Source organism: Canis lupus, chromosome 10, assembly GCF_011100685.1.
Source record: "Canis lupus familiaris isolate Mischka breed German Shepherd chromosome 10, alternate assembly UU_Cfam_GSD_1.0, whole genome shotgun sequence".
NCBI classification, from domain to species: Eukaryota; Metazoa; Chordata; class Mammalia; order Carnivora; family Canidae; genus Canis; species Canis lupus.
In genome coordinates this window covers 7,278,225-7,300,844 of record NC_049231.1, presented here as the reverse complement: position 1 = coordinate 7,300,844, position 22,620 = coordinate 7,278,225, and the positions used below count along the sequence as shown (strand labels likewise).

Sequence of the window (22,620 nt, the reverse complement as noted above, 5' to 3'; positions counted from 1 at the left end):
AGCTTCACTTTAGATACTGTGATGATTTCTCAAGAAATACATGGGGCTGGGAACGAAGAGCAGGCTTCTTTCATTCATTTAACAAATAATTTTGAGCACTTGCTATGTACCTGACTGACTCCCAGCAGTTCTTCAAAATTCAGTTTTAGCCTTTCCCTGAGGCCCCCGTCCAGGGGATCTTGGTGGAAGTGGTGCTGCCTCACAGAGGGCATTTTGGTAATATGCTGTGTATTTTTTTTAAAAAAGTGTATTTATTGGGGATCCCTGGGTGGTTCAGCGGTTTAGCACCTGACTTTGGCCCAGGGTGCGATCCTGGAGACCCGGGATCGAGACCCGGGATTGAGACCCGGGATCGAGACCCGGGATTGAGTCCCGCGTCAGGCTCTCAGCATGGAGCCTGCTTCTCTCTCCTCCTGTGTCTCTGCCTCTTCTCTATGTCTATCATAAACAAATAAATAAATAAATCTTAAAAAAAAAGAAAAAAAGTGTATTTATTTATCTGAGAGAGAGAGGCGAGCGTGCCAAGTATGAGTTGGGGGAGGAGGAGAGGGCGAGCATTCTCAAGCAGATTCCCCACTAAGCGCAGAGCGCAATGCTGGGCTTCATCTCATCACCCGTGAGATTGTGACCTGAGCTGAAATCAAGTGGGTCACTCAACCAACTGAGCCACCCAGGAGCCCCCATGTGTATTTTTATTTTTATTTTATTTATTTTATTTTATTTTATTTTTATTTATGATAGCCACACACACAGAGAGAGAGAGAGAAAGAGAGAGAGGCAGAAACACAGGCAGAGGGAGAAGCAGGCTCCATGCACTGGGAGCCCGATGTGGGACTTGATCCTGGGTCTCCAGGATCGCGCCCAGGGCCAAACGCAGGCGCCAAACTGCTGCGCCACCCAGGGTGTATTTTTAAACACCACAACAATGGGGTGGCATTATGGTGAGCAGGGGTCATACATACTAGATATGTTTCAGTATCGTGGATAGTTTACCTGCAATGACTTGTCCTGCATCTTGTTCAACTTCTGAAATGTCCTTCAGACACTTACGTAGGTGAAAATCCTGTTTATAATAACCTGAGTCCAGACCCTAACTCTGTCTTATATCGATATGCATTTTTAATTGTTGTATTTATGATAATCATATATGTAGGTGAAAGCGTCTTACTAGTTTCTTTGTCTTCTGGTATACTCAAGCATTAACCAAAGTACATTTGTTTTAATATTTATTTCTTTGCAATTTTTTAATATTTATATGCTTTATATGTCTTTTCAAATTAGGTATATCAGCTATCAATTTGTTTCACACAGTGAAGGGGGATTACAAAATATATATTTTAAAAAGGTAGCATGTGCTCCATTGATGGATAGATAAGCAAAATGTGGTATATACATCAATGGGATATTATTCAGCCTTAAAGAGGAAGGAAATCTTGCCATGTGCTACAATATGGATAAACCTTGAGGACACTAAGTGAAATAAGGGGCCAGTCATGGAAAGACAAATACCATATGATTCCGTTTATGTGAGGTAGTCCCACTCACAGAGCAGAGAGTAGAATGGGGGTGGCCAGGGGCTCAGGCTAGGGAACGGGAAAAAGAGGAGTTGTTCTTCAGAGGGCATAGGGTTTTAGTTTTGCAATTTGATAAAGTGCAATTTGAAAAAGTGTTTCACAAAGTGTGAATATACTTTACTGAACCGTACAATGAAAAATGGTTAAGATGGTAAATTTTACCTTCTGTGTTTTTACCATACGCACAAACACCAAAAGTGGAGTATTGTGTGAGACAGGCGGGGTGAAGACCCACTGCCCGGGTCTGACTGACTTGCCTCTTGTCTACACTCCCAGGGTTTCTTTCGCTCACCTGGAGCATAAGCCTCATGGCACTGCATAATGTACCCGATTTCCATATCCGCCTCTCACAGGATTGTAAGCACCTTCAGAAAGCAGCTGGCTATTGATTTAACTTTGCTTCAGTGAAGCCTGGCATAGGACCTGGTGCCAGGAAGCACTGAATAAAGGTTTGCTAAATAAGTAAACCAAGATACAATGGTCACATATGGATACTGTCCATTTTTTTTTTTTTAAACAACCCATCAGGGACTCCACTGATTTGTTTAATAAGAGAATGTGCGTGTTTTTTGTATGAACACCACGATGGCAGGCTTACTTGTCCTCATGGGAAAATCTGAAGATGAGAGATGGAAAGATAAATAAAGGACGCAGCTGGAAGCTGTTTTGTGAGGATGACATCACTTTTCAAGTGATTATTTTCGCATGTGATTTCTATTTGATGCTAAACATACGGATTTTTTTTTTTTTGAATTTTAACAAGTATTTGCCCCAGAGACATTGAGCAGAGCCTGGTTTATCTGTTGAGTTTTTGTTTTTATGATATGCAATTAAAGGATTTCCTGGGGTGCCTGGGTGGTTCAGCTGGTTGAGCATCTGACTCTTGATCTCTGCTCAGGTCTTGATCTCAGGGTCATGAGTTCAAGCCCAGCATGGAGCCTACTTCAAAAAAAAAAAAAAAAAAAAAAAAAAAAGGGATTTCCTGGTTCTAGAAGCAAAAGGGTTAAACAGACCTTGTCATGCCTTCCTTCCTACTCCCAAGCTCCTAATTCCCTATCTTTCTAACCTAAATCCTGTTTCACCTGCTCATTATAAGCAGTGATGTTACGGATTTCTCAGATTGTTAAATTCAGCTGTAATCAAATATCACTGGTTCAATATAGGTCTCCAAGGACCCTGTATAGTACATCAAATAGAGAAAACCATAAGGTCAAGTCTTCTTGATTTTTGCTGAGAAACTGTTGTACATTTAAAATTGGTTTAATTTTTTAAAAAACACATGGAGCCCCTCACAATCTAATTTACATCCAAAATTTTCTTTAGTTAGGACACTGGTAATAGCTTGGAAATTTGTCACATCAGTGCAGGTCTCCTTGGGCACTCTTTATTAAAAATAATCCATCCTTAGTAGTTCCTCATGTTTGTTCCATTTATTTCTCATTCTCGTTTTTGATTGACTTAGTTCGTTTTTAAGCTTCAGGTGGCTGGAAGATGCTTTAGACTAATATGGCAAACCCCGAATCCAGTCACCTCTTTTGTCATTGGTGATACCCTTATTTTCTGATGGCCTATGCTAGGGGGAAAAACACTAGGGGAAAACTGGCAGAGTGATGGAAAAATCCATGAATCAATCTTGTTTTATCTTTATTTTGTCAATTTTAATCATTAGGAAAAACTATAAAGTCCTCTGCACTATGTGTTGGGAAGTGAAAAGTGACATCGGACTTAGACCTGCCGTTCTTCCAAGGGCTAGCCACGATCTATCTCTCCTACTATTCACGAACTAATCCAGCATTTCTCCTAAGCTGAAAGGGTCATGTTTCACATACACTAACATTTATCTGCTTTGGGCTCCCTAGTCTTTATATTAATTTGTCTAGTTTATTATCTTTAGCATGCTTTCAGGACCTGATAGGGCCAGTCCTCCCTCATTATTATTCTTTTTCAGATTTTTCCTGGTTATTTAGCAGTGATGTGTTTGAATGCCCTGGGTCCTACATTTCTGGCATGTCTCTGTTTAAATCAACACAAACCTTGGGTCCTTCCAGTAACAAATGGTTCTTCTTTTTCTTTCCTTTTTTTTTTTTTTTTTAATTTATTCATGAGAGACACAGACAGAGAGAGGCAGAGACACAGGCAGAGGGAGAAGCAGGCTCCCTGCAGGGAGCCTGATGCCAGACTCGATCCCAGGACCCCGGGATCACGCCCTGAGCTGAAGGCAGACGCTCAACCATTGAGCCACCCAGGTGGCCCACAAATGGTTCATCTAAAGAGATCCTTAGTTAGGCCTTAAAGAATGAGGTAATTTCTTTTCTGTTTTCTTTAGAGCCCCTGTGTTTTTCTAGCTCTTGCTCTACATCTCCTGGTGGAGTTTGGGAAATGAACTTCTCTACAAAAACCATGACTACAAACAGTAAGTCTGCATACCTCCTTCATCACACCCCAGGTACGTAGCACGTGCCATCCCATGACATGCATCCTACCTGAGCGATTGTCTCTGGGTCCAATGGCTTATGGTCATTGAAGCCTGTGTATTGGCCTGACGATGTGGACCTTCTAATAGGAGGACTGTCGATCTTCTTGAGGGAGTCATGCCGGCTGATATTGGTCAGGCTACCATGGCCTGGCCGGCGCCTCCTCTCAGGACTATCATTGTTGAGGCCACGGTTCTGCAGCAGGCCCCGGGGGTGACTGCTCAGGCTTGGGGACCCCAGGTCAACTGAGGAGTTGGAAAGAGCATGCGGGGGGTGCAAGGGGCAATGGCCATCACTGGTCCTGCCAGGACGCCTTACTGGAGGGGGCGGCTCTCCTCTTTTTCTTTGTCTAGACATACACCAAAAGAGAGAGAAAACAGGGGATTTTATCATCCTGGGTAATACGACAAAGCTGCGGGTTCTGTGGCTCCTAAAAGCCCTGGGAAAAGTGGGGGTTCAGGGATCTGATTATCAGACTCCACCTACCTGGCTAAATAGCCGTCAGAGTGACGGTCTGTTGGGGAATTCATGTCCTTGGATGAAGACTTGTCCTCAGTGACTGGCCCACTGCTGGCCTCACTGTCAGCTTTTTGGCTCAGAGTATCTGAAAATGTATCATCCCTGAAACACAGGGGATCAAGAGTGAGGGTCTTTTGCTAGATGAATGGGAACAAAATAAGTGATGGCATTTACATATAGAAGTCTTTCCCTTATCAATGACTTTTTCCATAAGAAAAGTAATACAATTTCATTGCAGATCAAGTGGAAGATTCAGATATACAAAAAAGGGCAAATTCACAATCACTCAATATGACATAACAACCAGACACAACCGCTGCTAGAATTTTAGAAAATATCCCTCACGACTTTTTATCTATGCCTGGGTAAACGTGTAGGATGTCTGCATCTATGGGTATGGTATTTATACTATAGCTACCTATATGTTTATGTAGTTGAGATGTATGTGACTGTATGTTTGTATAAACACACATAATATTCCTTGGATTCTGAAATATACATTTTAACATTCTTTTTTCTTTTTCTAAAATTTTGGCTGAATCATTTCATCGCTGTATACATTTTATATAGTATATTTCTCTTTTCCTTGAAAAATTGCTCTGAAATTCGTGCTGCACTGTGAAATATTATATTCATAACATAGGGATTATGCTGTGCATATTTTTTTTCATTTAATATATATTATGACCATCTTCTCATTTCTTTAAAATTTTTTTATTTGTTTAAAACAGATTTTATTTATTTATTCATGAGAGACAGAGAGAGAGAGGCAGAGACACAGGCAGAGGGAGAAGCAGGCTTCCTGTGGGGAGCCCGATGTGGGACTTGATCCCGGGATCACCACCTGAGCCAAAGGCAGATGCTCAACCACGGAGCCACCCAGGTGCCCCAGATATTTTTAAATTACAGCAATATTAAAAAAAAAAAAAAAGAAGCCTGAAGATGATTCTCTTTAGATATTAAGTCAGTATCCTTCCTCTGGGGAATCTGGAATTGAAATGGTAGTCAGACAGCAAGAAATGAGCACCACTGGTTTTAGGACTAGCAGCACTACTATAGCTCTTAGAGCTAATCTCCACATGGGTTACTTTTCTAAGACTTGTCCTCAGTGACTGGCCCACTGCTGGCCTCACTGCCAGCAGCTTCAAAGGGCATTTCTCACTAGCTCTTGCTCTACATCTCCTGGTGGAGTTTGGGAAATGAAAGCCTGCTGGCCTCGAAGTACCCTATTAGCAAAGACCCAATAGCAAGGTGAAGGACTGGGCCCGGCCCAGCCCAGCCCAGCCCAGCTCAGAGGTTTTGGCCCTGCAATCCCTTCCACTCTTCTGGAAAGACCAAGGCCCATTTAAGCCTAGTGGCTGGAGTCTTCTGGGGGGAGCTCTCTGGCGATGGGCGCGGGCACTACTCACATATCCTGCACCACTATGTACTGGTGTGGCACGAGCCCATCGATGCCGTTGTGCCTGCCTTCCCACCAGTCCTCAGATGCGCGGTGATAGAGCAGCAGGGAGGCACCCTTCTTGAAGGACAGTTCTCTGGCAGATCGCCCGACGTAGTCAAACTTGGCTATCGCTTCTATCGGTTCACATTCTACAAAGAACACACCAGAAGATGGTGAGGGAGAGAGTTGTGACGTAAGCACAAAACACTATGACAAAGTTCTCTAGGAGGCCTCAGAAATAGACAATAGACAAGGCCATTTCCATATCCAGAGCAAACAAGGTAGTAAGCAAATCATCAATGCAGGACAAGATCAGGCTTTGTTAAAAGAGATACAGAAAGACATTCTCTTGCTGTCATCAGTTTTTCAGGCCAAGAAAAATGGAACACTGGATCTTAATTTCCACAGCCTCTTACCAGAGATAGAATGACAGTCTAATAAAAAATATTTAAACTTTGCAACATGATGTATGAGATCTTTCCTTAGGTTTTAATATCCTCCATAATAACTCCAATATTATTTTGACAATGATGGAGTTCCCTTGTAACATATTAATAACCATGGATAACATGGAAAAAAATCACTATCCTCGAACACTAGGAAGTTTATGCGTTATCTGCTTAAAGAAAAATCAAGGTTACAAAACCCAGCATATTAAATACTGTTTGAGTACATTTAATTTCTTCATGTACTTTTCTGGCACTATCAAATCTTCCAACTCCCACCAACAGTCAAGATAATTTTGTTTTCTCCAGTATCAGTAGTAAATTCTAGTTACCTATGAAACAAGCCTAACTTAGACTGCCCTGTACTCAAAAGACCAGATTCAAATGGTATATTATCCAGAGATCAAAAGATATTCAAGGGGATGTGGTGAGTGAAAAAAACCAATCTCAAAAGGCTATAAAATGATGCCATTTATATAGCATGCTTGAAATGACACAATAGTCAAGACAGAGAACAGATTAGTGGTTGCCAGAGGTTGGGAAGAAATGGCCATGGCTACAAAGGGGGAGCACGAGGGACCCTGGTGATAAAACTGTATGTGCCCAAGTAAACGTCTGCACACACAGAAGAGTGCATGTAAAACTGGTGAAATGTGAATATGGCGGATGGGTTGTGTCCATGTCAATTTCCTGACCGTGATGCGGTTAGATAAGATTTTACCACGGAGGGAAGCTGGGATCTCTCTGGAGTATTTCTTACAACTGCATGGGAACCCAAGATGATTGTGAAATAAAAAAAAAATAATAAAAAAGATACTAAACTGTGGGCCTAGATTTGGAATTTCAGCCCTGATCTAATTCTGATCACAAAGGTTGAGGGCAAACAAGAGGACAAACTATACAAAACAACTACAAGAGATACTTTTTGTGATTCAGCTTATTGCAAAAAGCTCTTCAGTTTTGGGCCTTAGGATCTTTCCTTCCGTCTCCCCCCATCCCCCCCATCTTCACCCCTGCTATCTACAACAGAGGAGTAAACGTCTAATCAGTAACAAATAAAAAGGGCCAATACAAGTGCTAAATGTTCAGAGAAATGTATCTATGCAATGAGCAATACCTCATTTGCTAGAAACTGAGCATGCATTAGTTTCTGAATACTCTAGCATATATACACACCTAAGAGATTAAAACCTGTCTGCCAAATATTTTCTCATGAAATAGTCTTCTATTTTGCCTGATAATGAAGCACTGCATTTAAAATAGTTTATTTTCTCCCAAAGATTCCTGAGATATGTTTAACATCTTATATGGAATAATGGCATAAGAAACCACTGGATAACCAGCTAAGTTTTCTTTCTCACTTGATAAAGCTTAGGGATTACCTTATATGAAGGGCCTGGGTTAATTTCAGGTATACATTTAAAATAAAGACAAAAAAGCTGCCCTATCTGTTTTTGCTAGTGGATAATGATATTTTTTTTTAATGTTTTTTAACTTTTATTTATTTATGATAGTCACACAGAGAGAGAGAGAGAGAGAGAGAGAGAGAGAGAGAGAGGCAGAGACATAGGCAGAGGGAGAAGCAGGCTCCATGCACCGGGAGCCCGACGTGGGATTCGATCCCGGGTCTCCAGGATCGCGCCCTGGGCCAAAGGCAGGCGCTAAACCGCTGCACCACCCAGGGATCCCTGATATTTTTTTAAAAGATTTATTTACTTATTTATTAGAGAGAGAGAGAGAGAGAGAGAGAGAGAGACAGGCAGAGAAACAGGCAGCGGGAGAAGCAGCCTCCATGCAGGGAGCCCGACATGGGACTCGATCCCGGGACTCTGGGATCACGCCCTGGGCCGAAGGCAGGTGCTCAATCACTGAGCCACCCGGGTGTCCTGTGGATAATGTTTAAGGGGAAAAATTATTTCATATGACAAAATCACAATACTATAATCTATATGTAGTGTACTTCTTAGCAAAGTAGGAGTAAAAATAATTTTTAAAATAGTTTAAGTCCTTTAACAATTGACTATAGCTTTCAGATCATATGTTAGCACTCTAGTATTCCCCCTAAAATTGTATATTTAATTTTAAAAGATTTATTTGACAGAGAGAAAGACCATGTGGGGGAGGGGGAAGAGAATCTCAAGCAGACACTGCACTGAGGGTGGAGCCCATGCGGGGCTTGATTCCATGACCCTGACATCATGACCTGAGCTGAAACCAAGAGTTGGCACTTAACTGACTGTGCCATCCAGGTGCCCCTAAAATAATATTTTTTATTAAAACAATATGAATAGCAGTTTTATTAAATATCTATAAATCTGCTTCATAGAGGAGGGACTATAACTTTATATTCAAAGAGCTGACTTTATAGCTTGTTTTAAAATTGCAGATAAAAATAAAGTCCTGGTTGATCAGAGATGACAGATGCCAATTTTTTATAACCCTAGTTCTCCTCGGGGAAAGAAATAAACATGTTCATGGTACAGGGGACATGAATAAACATATCCATGGGAAGGAAAGAAGACATGCCCATTTGTTAAAAAGAACTTCATGACATGTAATTTGCAAATTCCTATGTGAACATGCCCATGTAATTTGAATTTCATTTTACTGAAAAAAAAAAAAAGAAAAAAGGAAAGATACCAGCTCATAACATAATGGGTAGTCTATGTACTCGTCAAAGGGAAATGAAGAAAGAACCATTAATATTCTTTAGACATTAATAATTAGACATTCAGTCATACATTGTCAATGCTGGCCAAGGGCTATTTAAGACTATTTAACAGATACACATGTATTTTATCATAATTTCATAATCATGCACTCTATGCTTGTTATCTCTGTTTATCTGTTGAAACAACTAGCAACAGGAATATCAGACTCTGCTTACTTAATTCAAATGTGGGGAGATTATGAAAGAATGACCCGAAGAATCAGAGTACATTTTTATTGGTAATTCTATATCAACTAGTAAGTCTGAGCAATTTCATTATTTTGACTCTTTCTATTCCTATGGGAGTCATTTCGCAGTCAAGTATCAATCAATAAGCTACTTATACACATCTTAGTCTCCTATTGCAGAGCAAGTCAATCTTAGGGCACTGTGATGCACCATATCCTTTCCTATAGAGTTATATGGTCTTTTAAGGTCATGCAGAGTCTCTGTAGAATGTCGCTGCCATCAATAACAGTAAGAATGAACATGATAATTTCATTTTCCTGAATGGCTATTATAACTGTGCAAAGGGGAAAAAGAATTCAGTACAGTTGATTTTCTGACTGTCCGGTGCTAGCAAGTCTTGCATTTCCATGTCTTGTCATCTCATATAAAATGCTAGTCCATCGCATTTTCTCTTTGGGACCTTGCCGTTCCTGACACTTCCCCTCCTAGATCTGTTACCCACTGCCCTTGCAGGTGATGGTTTTGTTCTATGAGCCTCTCTTTCAGAAACAAAAGCTACCCTTGTCTAGTGATAGTATGTCAGAGAAAGGAAAATACAATACCTGGATATCACAAGGATAATCAATAATCTTGTTAATTTAGTTACAGAATTTTAGAGGTTGGCTGTGTGCAAGGGTATCTGTTCTTTGTAGGCAATGCTTTTCTTTCCAGCAAAATCAGGTGAACATGGTTAAAATGTTATCGAAAACACAGAGCCCTTCAGTGAAACTTGTCTTTTGTAGTCAAGAGGTAAGAACAACAAACAGATGGCAGACTGATGTTTGGGAAGAGAGATGGCTGGGGCTTTGTCTTAGCTTTCCCAACTACTTGGGAAAGAAAGGAAACAGAGATGACATCAGTGAGAAAGGAATAAATCATATGGAGAAACGACTCGAGACAAAAGGGATGGTGGCAAGGGTAGGGCCCAAAGACTTTCAAAAGCAACATCACAGAAGTAGAAGCTCTCACTGTAAAGAATTTCTTCTAAATGAAGTTCTGAAAATATCAAATTCATCTTACTTTTGAAAACACAAAGAAACTTTTTTGGGGGGGTCAGATGTAACTTTTCAATATATAATCAAATAAGGAAGTTAAAATGCAATGCATGCTGAAGTGAAACAATTAAATTTTTTTTTTAGAGCCGAGGGTGGGCATTAGACATTCTGATTACCCTCTCACTGAAATCAACAAAATATCCTGGATTTAAAAAGATCTTTGTAATTACATTAATAAGCTACCATGACAGTATGGAATATTAAAGACAAAAAAACTCAATGAAAGTGGGAACCCAGTGAGGTAAAGAGAATACTAGAAAATGTGATTCAGAGTTTTCCCTTGAGGGCATTTTCCCTGCCTGGTTAACTTAAACTTTTATTCTGGACAAAAAAAACTAAGGGTCTGCTCAGTGTAGAGAATGTAAGCCCCCCATAAAGGATCACACTCTCAGTGTCACAGTGAGCTTCTAGTTCTAGAAATCTTCCTCCCTCCTAGCCCTCTATACTTCTCCATACATCACCCCTGCTCCCTTCTGGATTTAAAAATAGAACCTATCTCAAACCTTGGAACAAATCATCTCCAAGAATCCCAACCACATTCCAGTCTTCAGGTAGGTAGGTTTTGCAGTTTAAAATCACACTGCCTGGGTGGCCTGGAAGACCGCAAGCTAAAAATTCAGTAAGGTCCCAAGTTGGTTGGTTGTGCCCCAGGCAGAAGTAGATGAAAAGCCTTTCTGGAGGAACTTACCTTCAACTGAGTCTACAGGAATTCCACACAGTTCTAAGGAATACATAAATAGTTTATAAAACACGCTGGAATATAAGACTCAATGATCAAGAACCCACCCTCCAAAAAAAAAAAAAAAAATCCAGGAAGACTATAGATAATAGAATGATCAGAATCACACTTCAAAAAAATGGAAAGGATCAGTCTGAGTTCAAAGCGAAAGACTGGGGCAGCCTGGGTGGTCCAGCGGTTTAGCACCTGCCTTCGGCCCGGGGTGTGATCCTGGAGACCTGGGATCGAGTCCTGCATCAGGCTCTGCCTCTGTCTCTGCCTCTGTCTCTGCCTCTCTCTCTCTCTCTGTCTGTCATGAATAAATAAATAAAATCTTAAAAAAAAAAAAAAAGCAAAAGACTGTAAAAAATGATTAAGCAGCTGAAATTGTTGAAAAAAATTATAAATATAAAACTCACTGGATGGGTTTAAAGCAGATTAGTCATAGCTAAAGAGAGAATAAAAGGATCAAGTATACAGCTAAAGAGGTATTAAGAAAAAATTGGCAGCTTTATATGTTCATATATTAAAAAAAGTGTTGGGGCGCGTGGCACAGTTGGTTGGGAGTCCAACTCTTGCTTTCGGCTCAAGTGTGATCTCAGGGTCGTGAGATCGAGACCCGCGTGGCATTCTGTGCTCAGTGCGGAGTCTGCTTAAGACTCCCTCTGCCCCACCCCCAGGTTGCTCACTCTCTCAAATAAATGAATCTTAAAAAAAAAAAAAGGTGTCAAACGGCCATCACTGAAGTGCCACTGGCTAAAATGAAGTTTAATCCTTTTGTGAGTTCTGACTGGGGCAAGAACCATAAAAGGCATTTCAATGCACCCTCTCAGATTCACAGGAAGATTATGTCATCCCCCGTTTCCAAAGAGCTGAGACTGAAGCACAACGTTTGATCCATGCACATCCAAAAGGATGATGACGTACAAGTTGTATGAGGATACTACAAAGGTCAGCAAATTGGCAAAGTAGTCCAGGTTACAAGAAGAAATATATCATCTTCATTGAATGAGTACAAGCAAGAGAGGGAAATGGCACAACTCTCCACGTGGGCATTGACCCTGGCAAAATGGTTGTCACAAGACAAAAATTGGACAAAGGCTGCAAAAAGATCCTTGAACATAAAGTCAAATCTTGCCGAGTAGGAAAGGAAAGGAGCAAACAGAAGGAAGCGACAACTGAGAAGATGCAGGAATAAAGTAATCTTACATATGACTTCAAACAAAAACTGTTAAAAAGAAAAAAAAAGTGATGAAAAGTAATGTTAAAGATTAAACTTGTTAGAAAAAGAAAAAAGATCTCTAGAGAGAAAAGTATAAAAGTTTATTGAGAGACATTAAATTACTAAAAATATGTCTGTGGACTGGAGGACTAAATATTATAAAAACATCAATTCTCTCCATGTTAATATATGTCAATTAGTGCAACTGCAATCACAACCCCAACAGGTTTTTAGTTTTTTGTTTTAAGAACTTGAAAAACAGTCTAAAATTCATGTGAAGTTGCAAAAGATCAAGACTTCTTAAGGAGAGCAAAGTCAGGGATCTTGATCTACCAAATATTAAGATTTATTAAAAGGTATCAAAATTAAGACAGGAGGGATAGACAAGTAGACGAGTGGAAAAGCAGAGAGCCCAAAAAGAGACTTGTGCAAAGAGGACAAGTTGTTTATGCAGAGCTTTGGAGAAAGGACAGTTAATGCCGGGACAACTGTGCATCCATATGGAGAAAAAGGAATGGATTCCCAACCTCACGCCACACCTCCAAAGAATTTCCTGGTACAATAAAGACCTACGTGTGAAACAGAAAACCCAAGAGCATTTAAAAGAGAATATGGGGGAATTATCTTCATACCTTCATTCAGCACAGAAGGATTTCTTAAAGGAGACACAAAGTGAAACAACCATGAGGGAAAAGATTGAGTAACTTCAACTCCTTTAAACGCTCCTTGTTCAGCAAAAGACATATTAAACACACGAAAGACAAATTACAGGGCACAAGATATTTGCAAAACATACACACAATAAAAGACCTGCTCTAGACCCACCAAGAACGCTTATAAATACAAAAAAAAAAAAAAAAAAAAAAAAAAAAAAGCCAAATCAAATTAAACCAAGCAAAAAAAAAAAAAGCCCAGAGATATGAATAGTGGATAAATGGGCCCTATCTCTCTCTCTCTCTCTCTCACACACACACACACACACAAAGAAGAAATCGAAGCACATAAAAGTTAGTGTATCCATATGAAATATATATATATATATATTATTTTGGAACCATATTTTTTATTTTCTGTATTCTGACATCTGGGACTGGCCCTCCCAAGGTTTACCAAATCCTACTGAGAATGTAAACAACTCTGTCTGTTGTGTGTTTCAAATACAAACCAACCAATTTAGAGCCTACACTGCAACCATCTCCTCTGGGTCACTAGCCACCTGCTCTAATCACCTGAGCCAGGTAGCAGACAACCAGAGGCAGCCCCTCTGTCCCAGAGCCTGCTGAAATTATTCAAACTAGCCAATCTGAAACCTGCTTACCCTGCCTTGCCTGTTCCTTCCAGCAGAAACCACAGCAAAGACTCCTGCCCCATTGCTCCTTCCACCTCTGCCTCTTGACCCACCTCGGTGCTTTCTGTTTGGCTACCTCTCGTGTGATGTACCCTTTTCTCTTGGGTACTGTGAGTAACAAAGTATTTTTTTTACTGGCAATCATCTCCTGATCTGTTGTTCTTACTACAGACCAAATTTTCTATTAATACTCTATATTGTAAAATAACATCATCAGTAACCAGAGGAATGCAAATTGAAATCACAAGATACCATGATGCATGGTAATATTGGCAAAGACGACAGTATCTTATAAAATTAAGTGTCAATGAATACGTCCGACTGGATGGCTGATACACTGCTGGTGGGGCTGGGTATCATAACAACTATTTTCAAAAATAGTTTGGCTCTATCTAGTGAAGTTGAAAACAGGCTTACTCCTTGGTGCGTATATCCTGGAGAAACTCCTGTACACTTGCAGTACTGCAGAAGCATACATGTTGAAAATATTCGTTACAACACTGTTTTTAATGGCAAAAAAATACAAAATACCTCACATATTCATCAATAATAAAATAAGTACACCCAGGAAAAAAATAAATACAATGGTATCTTATACAGTGGTAAAGTAAGTGATTATAATTGCGTGCAAAAATGTGGGTGAATCTTGGGAACATAATATTGAGTAGAAAAAAAATCATGAGAAGTATATACAGTATGATTCCATTTACAGAAAGTTCAAGAAAATAGAAAATGAAACAATAAACCATTTAAAAACACAAACATATCGCCGTTACCCCTCAGGGAGTAGGGAAGGCAATGGTAACAGGAAAGGCAAAGGTAGCGATGTTCTTTTTCTTCAACGTGGTAGTGGTTTGTGGTGTTCATTGTAATAGTATTCTTCATACACTTTACCCATATTTTCTAAATATTCTTTTGTATCCTACTGTATCCTTAATATAAATAATTCTAAAAAATGAATATTAAGGTTAGTTTTATAATGATATGGGCACAAGGGCATACCATCTTCACTGGTGTGGGGCTCTGTACCAGCGTCCTGATCCACTTCCTCCAATGTACCGTGCTCACTGTACGGGCTGTCACTGCGAAATGGAAAGAGCAATTCTTATAAAGTCAAAGGAAGAACTTAAAAAATGAACAACTGCTACTGCAAGTGAAAAGTAAGACTTCGGAATGGCAAAAAGTGGCTGGAAAGCCTTTCAATGAAATGCCGGAGGCTCCGAGGATTATCTGGTCCTGTGGGAATGCAGGTCCCTTCATCTTTGACAGATAATTCGTACCCACAGGAATTAAAATTGGTTGAATTCTAGGGGACTACGACTATTGTCCTATGGATACACCAGTTTCTGCAAATTCATTTCAACACACCTTACTGCATATAAATTGATGGCTCTTGGATTTCTGCTTTGAATTGGCTGCAGCATCTTTCTCTTTTCTTGACACAAGTTCATTGTAGATTTGAGAGAGTCATGATTTTATTCTTTCTAAAAACTTACCTTTTAATACAATCACACTCCTCAAATGTATGCCGGTAAATGGCGTGCATCTGTCACAAATACAAACCTGCCATTGCTGTAAAGCCCATTTATATTGCTGGTGTTGGGGAGAAGGGTAACTACTTTATCACGGACTTTCTGTTTAAAATGAACGATGCTAAAAAAATAAAAAATAAAATAAATAAAATAAAATGACCGATGCCTGTAGAGGATGCTTTGCATGGGTGAAGGACATAATCAAGCACAGTGTTACTGACTCCAAGACTCTCTATTATGGGGTCTGTCTGTAAAAAAGTAGTGACCACAAAAGTCTTAGGATCCAATGTATCAGATAATATTGACCAGACCTCCACATGTCGCTCTTTGATAAAAGGAACAAGACAACAGAACTTACTGATACAGCCCTGAATATTGGCCTTGCAATCAATACAACGATGAAAATAAAATTATGCATCTCAGCAGCGCTGAGTTTTATTCACTTCTCTTCCTAGAGCCAAGCTCACTCAGTACCTTGCACACACTAAGTGCTCGAGTAGATACTTCTGAATTCAGGTGTCAAATTTCTGGATGCACCATAGAACTGGGATCTATCACGCTTTGTTGTTTACATTTAGAAAGGAGTGCTTCTGGAAATAGTCAATCTTCAGTTTGTAGTAGGGGCTCCAGGAAGCAAAGTTACTTTTATTGCATGTGACTTCTTAGAAGCAGGAATTCATAGATCACATAGTGAGCACAAACATGTTAGGGTTCCCTGCCTTTGGGATTATTCAAATGACTGCACCACCCCCATATTCATATTTCACTGGGGACTACACGGCCATATTAAACACTTTTTAATCCAATGGCATAATTAATAATAAATTAGATAAAATAAAAAATATATTTTAAGGATTTATTTATTCATGAGAGACAGAGAGAGAGGCAGAGACACAGGCAGAGGGAGAAGCAGGATCCTCACAGGGAGCCTGATGTGGGTCTTGATCCCAGGACCTCAGGATCACACCATGAGCCAAAAGTAGGTGTTCAACCGCTGAGCCACCCAGGTGTCCCAAATTAAAATATATTTGCTTAAGATGACCAGCACTACTATCATTGGTTAGGATAATACTAATTAGTAAGAATGGATATTATTAAGAATGAAAACATATTTGGTTAACAGGGCTCCCTCCTTTATAATGATAAATCTGGAGTATTTTTATTTTTTAGAAAAGATTTTATTTATTTATTTTAGAGAGAGAGAGAGAGACAGAGATAGCAACTGAGAGAGCACAAGTGGGGAGGAGAGGGAGAAGCAGGCTCCCCACAGAGGAGGGAGCCCGATGCAGGACTCAATTCCAGGACCCCAGGATCATGACCTGAGCTGAAGGCAGATGCTTAAGTGCCTGAGCCCCTCAGGTGCCCCTGAAATTCTTTATATAGAGCCCAAACTATTTCAGAATGAAAAATGAAATTTGTCAGTTCAATCAGTTATCTTTGCCTGATATAACAGTAAAATTAATGCAGCTCCACATAATACGTTTTGAAACCGTTATTCTCTACAGATGATACAGTAGGGCCGATCCATTTAAAAAGGTATCATTCAATAGGGAAAAGGGAGGGATGAATAGGAATTTCCACAGTAAGAGGCCAGTGCTGTCATGTGTCTTAGTATTCTAATTTATCTCAAGTGTTCCTGCTTCTTCTTTTTTAAAACTGGAATCTTTGGCAACTTACAGTCAATTCTTTTTCTTAATTAAATCAATATCTGTTCTTTCATAATTTTCCCAGGGGTGTGAAAAACTAAAATTCCCGGACTTACCAATAGTCGTCTCCAGCCATACATTTCTCATAAATAGGGCCATCCAGCTCTTTAGCATCTGGGAAAATAGTTTCATGGTGGATGATGATGGTTTTGACAATTTCATTCACATGAGCCTGGCAAGACACTTGATCCTGTATTTCTGGGACGGGCATCAACGTGGGACCAAAACAAATGGCCAGGTTATAAGGGTCCATCATGTTCTCATCACTGTACTGTGAAAGGCTACGACGGAAAAGAAAAGGGTTACAAAAGAACAGGAGAGACAAAAAGAAAATTGATGTTTTAGATAAGAAACTTTATATTCTGAAAATAGGGATCCAAAGCATTTTGTTTGGTTTTTATCATCAGAATAAGATAATGTTCCATCTCTTTTAAGTTGCCTCAGCAAATTACAAAGAAAATAAAGCAACTTCTAACTTTTCAGCTAGGAAGAACTAAACGGGGAATATAAATCCTCCTTGCTTAATTAAGTGGCATTTTTCAAAGCCAGAACAGAGCTTAAGATAATTTTGATTACAACGGAGACCAGGATCAAGTAAATGAGTTTCGTTCACAAACACTAGGGTGAGGCTCTAAATGCCATTCCAGTAGATGTGGGAAGGGCAGTAGTGAGCTCCATAAAGCCTTGTGGATATCTTTAAAATGTCCTCCCACCTACTCAAAAACATCTCAGATTTCAGTTCTCCCTTATAAATCTTGAGGAAAGCCTAGAGGAAAACAAAGCACCTTTTCTTTGTGACCCCCGAAAGCAAGCAAAGAACTCTGGGCTTTATAATCTGCTTTTGGGGAAGACTACCAGAACTACCCAACAGTCAATGTCACAGAAGATGTTGTGGCAGCGACAAAACTCCCATTCCTCGTAGAGCTGGCAGGCTACAGACTTGGGGGGGAAATTTCTGGTTGTCGGTCCTAATTTGTAAATTCAGGCCAGTGGATATTTGTGAGATATTTTCCACAAGTGACTCAAAATAAGGCAGCTCTTTTTTGCTCTGCCTGGAACATGTGCAAAAGGTGCTGTTCTAGGGAGAAGCCAGAGACATGATCTTTCCAAGAATCAAATGTCAATCGTGGAAGGAAATGTGAAATCCAGGTGAACAGATGACAAATGGAAGAAGAGAAAAAAAAAAAAAAAAAAAGACTCAGTCACATTTGTGGGATGGTGACAGACACAAAGAAAAGGAAATACCACATGACCTGATCCTTTACCCATTTTGGGAAATAAGATAGCCTAGAAAGCAGAAAACACAAAAGCGTAATTTCCTCAGCTAACATATGCCTTTTCCTTCTGCCATTTCTCAAGCATACGCTCTTTAAAGAGGTTCACAGTAAAGGCAATGATCATGTTACGGATCATCTGGAAAATGGATGCACGGAGGAGAAGTGAGACTCAGAATAAGAACGGCCTAATTTTCAAAAGACACATGTGAGCTCAGTGGGGAGAGTCACAGTTAATCTTTCTGGATCTTAAATTTAGTGCTGGCTTGAAGAGCAAAATCTTGTTATAAAAATGTTATATAACCATGTTTCGATTTTACTATTAAGGGACAAGAGGCTTTCTCTCTTCTTCTAATTCCTGTCCCAAGCATCCCACCCTAGAGGTTGGGGCTGGTTTCTGCACGAAGGCAGGTGCAGCGAGCCCCAGGGGGCATCTCTGGGCATAAATGCTGGAAGCAATGCCAGCCGGCTGACTGGTGGCATGTCGTTTGCTCTTCTGTTGAGATTAGATTCAGGTTGTGAGAACTTTCTTGATGCCCAGTCTGCCTTCCTAGGCTATTGTGGTTTATTGGTTCGAAGTGGGTTTGCTCAGGTGTGCCAGGAAAATTTGGTGGGGACAGCACGTAGAGGGCCGGGGGGAACTCGAGGCGCTCCACACTGGGGAAGGGGGGCACATGCAAGGAAAGGTGAAGATGGCAAGTCTCTGGATTTTTTTTTTTCATTTGAGGATTTAATCCTAGTGAGGGAATAAGATCAAAACAACAACAACAATAACAAAACTCAACCCAAGTCCCTAACTAGGGAGGGATCATGAGCACCTGTGCTCCAAGAACTTCATCTTCAGCAAGGCAGGTCAAATGCCAAACAGAGAAATTCAGTTTCCAGGCCACTTTTCCCTATTTCCAGCCCCATTATGGCAAGAGGGGTGTGCACATGAGCCGAGTGCCTTGCCTGGGATTTGCCATGAACTCTGCAGCTCAGGCCCCCAGCCTACAGTCCCAATGGCTCTGGTTCATGGGGCTCTCTCGAATTTCTATCTTATGGGTCTTCCAGAATTTGGAAATGATGGCAGCTTGGTCAGAAGTGATCCCACCTTGCTTTTTGGTTTCTGAGCTGTCAAGAACACCTCTGGCTGGTTGAAATCCATGTCTGCTGATGCAACAGATACAACAGACGTAAGGATCCCCCTCATGTTCGCCAGCAAGGGGCAGAGCTCCTCAGGGGACACCTCTGGATAGAGCTGGCCCCATAGCAGCTCCTCTGTGATGTGCGGCTGCCACTGCTCAGCAGCTCGCTGGAGCTTCGGAGCCAGCTCGCCCGCCCAGGTCAGCAAGCCTGCAGGTTTTTAAAACCCCTTGGGTAATGAAGCTCCATCTCTCTAGATCCTGTTTCTAGTGGCGATTTCTATACAAACGGGTTCCTACTGTCATTCGTGCATATTTTAGCTCCCTGCAAGCATCTCCCCATTGGATGATACCTGGTTTCTGGGGTCAGCTTGGTGGGTATGATTTCAATAAAAGTCAGCAGGACTGTAGTAAGTCCCCAAGGCTTGTAAGAACTCTAAACCTCAAAAAAGAAGAAAAATAGAGAAGACAAAAATATCCTAATTTGGGGAAGGGAGAACCCAAACCATGTCAGAAGGAAAAGGCACTGCCCCGAGCTTACTCCTCCTAGATTCTTTTATTTCCAAGGACTTAGCTAGATCCTTGAATTAGCAAGGGGACTCTTAGCTAGGACTTGGGGAAGGTTTTCGTATAGTGGGGCCCATTTTTATTACAAGGAAGTCAAACAAATGAAAAGTCAAGGTGCTTAAATTAAAAGTTTCCTTGAAAATAATGCAGTGATTTTTTTTTTAAGGTTTCTGTTACATCGATGCTGAGCCTTTTATAAATATCTTCTTCTCGACAACGTCTCATTATATTGAGTTTGCAGAAGTTCTTTTTTGGATCCGCATATAATTCACATCTATAGTTCCCCTCCTTCCTTGACTTCCACATGAAGAATCACAGAAATTTTCTGCAGTGAGCGGGTGGTTTACATCATTTTGACAAAAATGTTCATGACATTAGCTTTGGGTGGAAGTTGGAAAAACACATATTTCACTGTCAAATGTTCTTTTTGGTGATATTTGTATATTTTTGCATGTATGGCCACAGTTTCTGCATCTTTCAGCTATCACACAAGGACCTTGATCTGCTGGAAGAAAAACACAGCTCCGGTCTATATTCAATCATCTTCTCCTCGATTCTGCTGACAAATGGGACCCAATGGCCATTTTGTAGAATCCAAGAACAAAGATAGAATTCAGAGCAGTGCAAATGGAAGTGCGGGACAGGCATTTGGGCAGAGTATTAGGAGTACTTACTGATTGAGGAAGGCAAAGAGGTACCTCATCACTATCAGGACGGACCTGGGCAAGGTCAGGAGGAGTTTGCGGATGTGAAGCGCCCTCTCATAGAGATTATCTATTCCTGCGGACAGAAGAGAACATGGTCAGGACTGTTTCACTTGCCACATTTAAAGCAGAACACTGGGTGTTGGTTATGATCTCAGCTCGGGTCTTGATCTCAGGGGTCGTGAGTTCAGGCTTCGCGTTGGGCTCTGTGCTGGGCACAAAGCCTAGAGAACACCGAGGACCAAATTTCATATCTGACCATAAGCAAGCCCTTGCCCCTGGTGAGACGCAGTTGTAACCAAAAACAGTGAATAAAAAACCCCCAAACCAAAACAAAGCAGTGAATAAGTGATCAGCTTGGCTATAATACCACTTCTGAGAGCATCTCCTCTGACCCATCACTTTTTTCTGACTGCCATGGTCTTGAGCAACTTAGCGTCTTCTAGGTTTAGAAATCATTTTTTCCCTTGCTGCTCTTCCTGGATTTTGCATCTGACATGGTTTCAACTCGTTTCAAAAGCTGCATGTCACCCAAAGTAGTTTTGGGGCACATCTCCCTTATGATTCATTGATTCCTCCTCTATTTATTTGTGTGTTCCTATGATTCAGGCCATGTACCAGGTTTTGAATCTCTCCATCCTCAAAACTATGATAGTGTTTTATTGATATGACTTTTTACTTTGTATTATGTTATTTCATCAAATTTTAAATACACATTTTAGGAGAGCCTACTAGGTTTCAAGTACTGAGTTAGGTATTAGAAATACGTTTGCGACTTGGTTCCTGTTCTCACAGAACTCATACCCTGGTGTTTACAGTTATTTACTTCCTTATCCTGTCTTTCCTGTCTGAGAGTGAGCTCCCTGAAGACAGGGGTACCTGGGACTTCCCAGTATTATTTTATACCTCTTTCCTAGCAATACAAATTGTCCAAAGCTTCTAAACACAAAAGTGCCTGTGAACAGCAGCCAAAAAAAGTTAGTACTAATACTCCATTATTTGCACAGTGGTCTGTATTTTACAATACATTTTCCTATTTGCTGTCCAATTTAATGCAGATAACAATACTGTGGGGTAGGCAGGGCATGCAATGTCATCGCCATTTAATGGATTAGGAAAACGAGAATGGAGTAAGCAGCTTACCCCTTTTACTTGGCTGGATGGGTAGAGCTAGGACTAAGATCTATTCTCTGTTTAAGCTGGTTGTCTTTCTTGGATTTCAAAGTACTTTATCAAGTAAAATACATTTTTAAAAAAATATTTTATTTTTAAGCAATCTCTATGCCCATGGTGGAGCTTGAACCCACAAACCCAAGATCAAAACCTGCATGCTCCAACTGAGCCAGCCAGGCACCCCCTTTATAAAGCACAACTTTGAAGATGTCCAATAAGGATATGTTTGGGAAAAATATTTCTTTTTCAATTTATCTATTATTTTTCTTTAATTAAGTAGGTTCCATGCCTAACACGGGGCTAGAACTCATGACCTCAAGATCAAGTGTTGCATGCTCTACTGACTGAGCCTGTCAGGCACTCCTGGGAAAAAAATTTCAAAGAATATTTCAGAAACATTTCTGAAGCTTAATCTAATTTCATATTACTACATTTGCTCTTAATTGCTCTTGAGATATTCAAATATCCTACTGGAAAATCTCAGGCTGCCTTCTTTTTTTTCCCCCAGGACTTCATTTCTGACACAATAGTCAACTGATTCTCTTTCTACTTCTCAGTTTTTTGACCCTCTCCGACCTATAAATGTAGTCAGCCTTCAAGGATCTTTGCTTGTTCTCTTCAATGGCAAGCACATCTGGTCTCAAGCTTAGGACCATCCCTTCTAGGAAGGTGGTATTTTCGCTTCATTTTTCATTTTTGCGTAGAACAGAAGTTCTGTTGCTTCTACCCCTGGATATCTCGCTGCTAATTTTGTAATCGAAATCTTTATTATTTTTAACTTGGACCATGATAATACTTTCCTAAT

At 40.4% G+C, this 22,620-nt stretch overlaps 1 protein-coding gene and 1 pseudogene across 2 annotated transcripts in view; one reads left to right on the top strand and one right to left on the bottom strand.

Moving 5' to 3' along the window:
- SRGAP1 (SLIT-ROBO Rho GTPase activating protein 1) overlaps nucleotides 1–22,620 on the bottom strand; it is a 270,658-nt gene that overhangs the window by 5,710 nt on the left and 242,328 nt on the right. For both annotated transcript variants that reach the window (XM_038549883.1, XM_038549884.1), the window contains exons 16-21: nucleotides 20,613–20,718; nucleotides 17,030–17,254; nucleotides 14,738–14,817; nucleotides 5,977–6,157; nucleotides 4,535–4,669; nucleotides 4,058–4,397 (exon numbers count right to left, since the gene is read on the bottom strand). In XM_038549883.1, coding sequence (XP_038405811.1) covers nucleotides 4,058–4,397; nucleotides 4,535–4,669; nucleotides 5,977–6,157; nucleotides 14,738–14,817; nucleotides 17,030–17,254; nucleotides 20,613–20,718 — 1,067 coding nt within the window. The remainder of the gene's footprint in view (nucleotides 1–4,057; nucleotides 4,398–4,534; nucleotides 4,670–5,976; nucleotides 6,158–14,737; nucleotides 14,818–17,029; nucleotides 17,255–20,612; nucleotides 20,719–22,620) is intronic.
- On the top strand, nucleotides 11,927–12,363 carry LOC100688771 (annotated as a pseudogene).